The sequence below is a fragment of the Physeter macrocephalus genome, chromosome 11, assembly GCF_002837175.3.
Source record: "Physeter macrocephalus isolate SW-GA chromosome 11, ASM283717v5, whole genome shotgun sequence".
NCBI lineage: Eukaryota > Metazoa > Chordata > Mammalia > Artiodactyla > Physeteridae > Physeter > Physeter macrocephalus.
In genome coordinates, this window is record NC_041224.1 from 161,096,316 (window position 1) to 161,102,315 (window position 6,000).

Here is a 6,000-nt window from a genome sequence, read left to right on the forward strand (position 1 = left end):
TGTCCGGTTCAGGCTAGGACTCTGATCTTCATCATTTGAACCTCTAGGAATTAAAGCAATTTTCACCTAAGTAAAGAGGTCACCAAAAAAAACAGCCTGAACCTAGAGATCTTGACTTTTGCTGCAGTGAGGAGTCCACCTCCACTTCTCTAAAGCAATAAGAACCCTGGGGCAGGAGAGAGAAGAAATCACATCCTTGACGATCATTCATTCTGTGTCAGGCATTATGTTAAGCTGTTGTACATAAACTGTCCCACTTGGAGTGAGTAATAATTTGGCTGAGGTAAGTACTGTTATTACGGCCATTTTTCAGATGGGGAAACTGAGTCGTAAAGATACTAAGAATCTTGCCCAAGGTCACAATGGCAGAAGGAGGATCTGAAGCTGAGCAGTCTGACTCCAGTGTCTGTGTGCTCTTAGCCTCCTCCACGGGAAGGCTTGGCAGAGAGGTTGAGAGCAAGGAGACACAAACGGGAGGCAAGCACCGCCTCTCTTCCTCACCACCTCAGCTTGTGACTTCCCAACCATGAAATGCTCCCCAGGGTGGAGAGGGGGTATGAGGGCATATTTCAGCTGCTGATCAAGATCATCCGTCACACAGCATCAACCAGAATTGAGTGTGTCAGTGCAAACAAAATGCAATAAAGAACTGTGGCATGTGAAGAGAGAGAGAGAGAGACCATCATAAACTAGGATTCCTTGCAATATTATCAAATACCAAACCAAATCCTGTCTGAACCCTTTAGTCTGCAAGAGGGATCACTCTTTCTACTTGCAGAACCTCCCAGTAGCACACACCATGAGGGCAATTGTTACCCAAATTTGAAAAATGATCCAGAGACAAATTCCTAAAGCACACCTTTGAGAAGGAAAAACAAATATTGTTGGATACACTGGGTAAATTCCTCCACAGAGAAACCATCAGTAACTCTATCACTTTCAAAGGAAAGCAATCCCGTGGGCCAAATAACCAAAACACTAACCACACACAACATCTTTCCATTGCTGCCCTAAACCCAACCCATAATACAGTGCTTGCTGACAGGCCCATATTCTACCTGCAAAGCCAGCCAGTGTTCCACCCTACACCTACCGGAAATGTAATAAATGAGAACATGGGATGTTATAGACTGGTGCATAGCTCAAACCAGGCATAACAGAAAAAACAACTGCAAAATGATCTGTACTCTGGACACAGCGGCTGCATCCTGATTCTCATTCCACTTCACATAACATTTACTTTTCCTCTGCTTAAATCTAACCTCCCTCTTGCTGAACATGGAAGGTGCGTGGGTGTTAGGATGAAAGAGTCAGCCTTGCGCATATTACACATAGTTCAGTTAACCAAGGAGAAAATAAATTGACAGGGAACCGTACTTGTACAGAACAGTCAGAAAACAACCCCTTAAGATATACTGTCAAATGGTTTCCCAGTATTGATAACCTGCCAACCAACCAGCCAATCTGTGTGCATGTTTTTTCCCAGTGCAATTTTGAACCACTCAGGATTCTAGCTTTGTGACTGCATGACTATGCCTGAACTCATTCTGCAAACAAAGCTGGCTGCAGAGATTTGATGAGTGGCAACAGGTCACCAAAAGTGATTTGCAGAGCCCTCTGGCTTGGGGCTCCATCTTACCAGTCGAGTCGGCCCTGGAAGCCAGGCCACTCTGCTCCTCAGCACTGATGAGCTGTAGGTCTGTGTACGAGGGCCCAAAACTAGGACTACTGGCATCTTCAGAATGTGTGGACCAGCTGCTCTCGGAGGGCAGTGGGCATCTCCTCAGGGAGTTGAAGGAAGGGCACGTCCAGCAGGGCATGGTCAACGATATGGCTGGGGACAGATGGAAAACCAAAAACATACAGTATAAACAGTTGTCCTTTGTTAATCTTTAATGCTTGTCTGACTTTGATGTTATGCAAGTCAGACAAGCACTAAAACAACACAAGCACTATGAAATCTCAACAGCCGTACAAGGCAAGAAGTGTCACTCATGGGGCTTCCCTGGTGGCGCAGTGGTTGAGAGTCCGCCTGCCAATGCAGGAGGCACGGGTTCGTGCCCCGGTCTGGGAGGATCCCGCATGCCGCGGAGCGGCTGGGCCCGTGAGCCATGGCCGCTGAGCCTGCGCGTCCGGAGCCTGTGCTCCGCAGCGGGAGAGGCCACAGCAGTGAGAGGCCCGCATACCGCAAAAAAAAAAAAAAAAGAAGTGTCACTCATGATATAGACAGGGAAAACTAATTGACTGAGACCCCACAGTGAGTCAGTATCTTCATTGCGGTGCGCGGGCTTCTCATTGCGGTGGCTTCTCTTCTTGCGGAGCACGGACTCTAAGGCTCGGTAGTTGTGGCGCACGGGCTTCGTTGCTCTGCAGCATGTGGGATCTCCCCAGACCAGGGCTCGAACCCGTGTCCCCTGCATTGGCAGGCAGATTCTTAACCACTGCTCCACCTGCCAAGTCCCTAGGCTCTACTTTTATTTCTAAACCTAGGTTTCGGCTTCATTCAGACCTAAACTACATGCAGTTTCACCCTTAACCTTACATTTCCTCCATTTTTAGTGGCACACCAACACTCTCAAGAAAACTTACCAATTTGCACTGCAAAATTAGAGCTAGGTTGGATTAAGGGATAAGAATGTGAATATAGATGTATTTGCATATCAATGTGATATGTCTCTGCTTGCCTTGAGTTTGACTGTAACTGGAGAATCTGTAGACTGTTACATATACAAATTGAGATCTACTAGGACTGCTGACCTGGCATACAATGAAAAATATCTTTAAGGGGGAAGTGCACAGGGCTTGGCTTTATCTCTGTAACCTTGAGCACCACATTCAGCAAAAACCACTTCGGAAAGTTTCTTTTTTTAAAATCAAGTTTCCTAATGTTCCTAATTTGTCTTTGGTTAATTGCCTATCACATGGTTTCTCCACCGTGTTGCGTACGAATCTTATTGCAAATTTACTGACAAGTACTGAAAACAAGTGCTGAAAAGAGTGTGGACAGGGAAGGAAGAATTTTTAAAAAAGAAAGAAACTAGCAATTATTGAGTACCCATGAAATGTCAGACACTTTTACAAATGTTGTGTCATTTTGCCCATGGGTCCTGAGAGTTAGACAGTGGTCTTCCTTTACACAGGGGGTAACAGACTCAAAGAGGTTAAGTAGCTTGTCCAAAAACATATAGAGTCAGTCAGGCCTCCTGGCTGCAGAATCGAAATTATGGTGTTGGGTTCAGAAACAGGAAGAGATACTGAGATTTAAGAGGAAAATGAATAAATAAATAGCAATATCTGTGATACGGTGTAAATATGAAACTACAGAGAATTTTCATTCTATTTTCTTAGGCAATTATAAAACATAGAGATCTTTTCTCTATCTGGAATGCTTATGGCTCACACCCCGTTTTCCTTAAAAATGTCACCTTCTCAGTGAGGTACTCCTGAGCTACTCCCTCCACAGATGCAAGTCCCCTTCTCTGCTTTATTTCTCCTTAACCTTATCTCTGTCTAACATCCTATATATCCAATGTCTTCCCCACTAGAATTCAAGTTCCTTGGGGGCAAGGATTTTGGTTCATTATTGTTCACTCTTCTACCCTGAAGGGGAGCAGGATTTGCTACCCCAAAATATGCCTTTTTGGCATAAGGATTATTTTAGTCTCATTATTTTTTAGAAACAGCTGATGAGGGAGAAGCTCTGAAAACTCAGTTAAAGTTACCCTATTGTAAAGGACATTTACACTTATAAGGGAAATCTCCATTTGTAAATGTGTCTCCCTTTCTGTACCAGGAATAGGAGGAGGTCCAAATTTCTAGAGACCCTTTATCAGCAGAGAAGGCCTGGACTTAAATGTGCATAACAACCTTACCCTTGTTTACCAGGGTAACCTGGTAACTTACCCAAACTGGCCTATTCCCTCCCCCAACATCCTCTTTTGTCTTTACCTACTATTTAAGGTGGTGGCTTGGGCAATTTCAGGGAGTTATTCATTTTTTCTGGGTACCTCCCATGTATATAGGAGTATACATGTTTATAAACTTCTGGGGAGCCGCTCAGAGCTACGTCCCAGGGACTTGGGGCTGCAGGCAGCCATGTGGCGAACAGGGTCTTGGTGCTCCAGCTGGGTGTCAGGCCTGTGCCGCTGAAGTGGGAGAGCCGAGTTCAGGACGCTGGTCCACCAGAGACCTCCTGGCTTCACGTAATATCAAATGGCGAAAGCTCTCCCAGAGATCTCCATCTCAATGCTAAGACCCAACTCCACTCAATGACCAGCAAGCTACAGTGCTGGACACCCTATGCCAAACAACTAGCAAGACAGGAACACAACCGCACCCATTAGCAGAGAGGCTGCCTAAAGTCATAAGGTCACAGACACCCCAAAACACACCACTGGATGCGGTCCTGCCCACCAGAAAGACAAGATCCAGCCTCATCCACCAGAACACAGGCACCAGTCCCCTCCACCAGGAAGCCTACACAACCCACTGAACCAACATCACCCACTGGGGGCAGACACCAAAAACAATGGGAACTACGAACCTGCAGCCTGTGAAAAGGAGACCCCAAACACAGTAAGTTAAGATTACACAGCAGAGGAAAGAGCAAGGTAAAAACTCACAAGACCAAACAAATGAAGAGGAAATACGTAGTCTACCTGAAAAAGAATTCAGAGTAATGACAGTAAAGATGATCCAAAATCTTGGAAATAGAGTGGAAAAAATACAAGAAATGTTTAACAAGGACCTAGAAGAACTAAAGAGGAAACAAACAATGATGAACAACACAAAACACGAAATTAAAAATTCTCTAGGAGGAATCAATAGGGGAATAATGGATAAGTGACCTGGAAGATATAATACTGGAAATAACTACCGCAGAAAAAAAAAAGAAAAAAGAATGAAAAGAATTGAGGACAGTCTCAGAGACCTCTGGGACAACATTAAATGCACCAACATTTGAATTATAGCAGTCCCAGAAGAAGAAGAGAAAAAGAAAGGGACTGAGAAAATATGTGAAGAGATTATAGTTGAAAACTTCCCTGATATGGGAAAGGAAATAGTCAAGTCCAGGAAGCACAGAGTCCCATACAGGATAAATCCAAGGAGAAACACACAAAGACACATATTAATCAACCTATCAAAAATTAAAATACAAAGAAAAAATATTAAAAGCAGCAAGGAAAAAACAACAAACAACATACAAGGGAACCCCATAAGGTTAACAGCTGATCTTTCAGTAGAAACTATGCAAGCCAAAAGGGAGTGGCAGGACATATTTCAAGTGATGAAAGGGAAAAACCTACAACCAAGATTACTCTACCCAGCAAGGATCTGATTCAGATTCAATGGAGAAATTAAAACCTTTACAGACGAAATGGAAATCAAAGAAAGCTGGAGTAGCAATACTCATATCAGACAAAATAGACTTTAAAATAAAGACTATTATAAGAGACAAAGAAGGACACTACATAATGATCAAGGGATCAATCCAAGAAGAACATATAACAATTGTAAATATTTACGCACCCAACATAGGAGCACCTCAATACATAAGGTAAATGATAACAGCCATAAGAGGGGAAATCGACAGTAACACAATCATACTAGGGGACTTTAACAACCCACTTTCACCAATGGACAGATCATCCAAAATGAAAATAAATAAGAAAACACAAGCTTTAAATGATACATTAAACAAGATGGACTTAATGGATATTAACAGGACATTCCATCCAAAATCAACAGAATACACTTTCTTCTCAAGTGCTCATGGAACATTCTCCAGGATAGATCAAATCTTGGGTCACAAATCAAGCCCTGGTAAACTTAAGAAAACTGAAATCATACCAAGTATCTTTTCCAACCACAATGTTATAAGACTAAATATCAATTACAGGAAAAAAATCTGTAAAAAAAACAAACACATGGAGGCTAAACAATACCCTACTTAATAATCAAGAGATCACTGAAGAAATCAAAGAGGAAATCAAAAAATAC

General features: G+C 43.0%; 1 protein-coding gene across 4 annotated transcripts in view; it reads right to left on the bottom strand.

Annotated features, from left to right (window-relative positions):
• STON2 (stonin 2) overlaps positions 1-6,000 on the bottom strand; it is a 153,063-nt gene that overhangs the window by 90,365 nt on the left and 56,698 nt on the right. For all 4 annotated transcript variants that reach the window (XM_024133173.3, XM_028496254.1, XM_028496255.1 and 1 more), the window contains one exon: positions 1,640-1,834. In XM_024133173.3, coding sequence (XP_023988941.1) covers positions 1,640-1,834 — 195 coding nt within the window. The remainder of the gene's footprint in view (positions 1-1,639; positions 1,835-6,000) is intronic.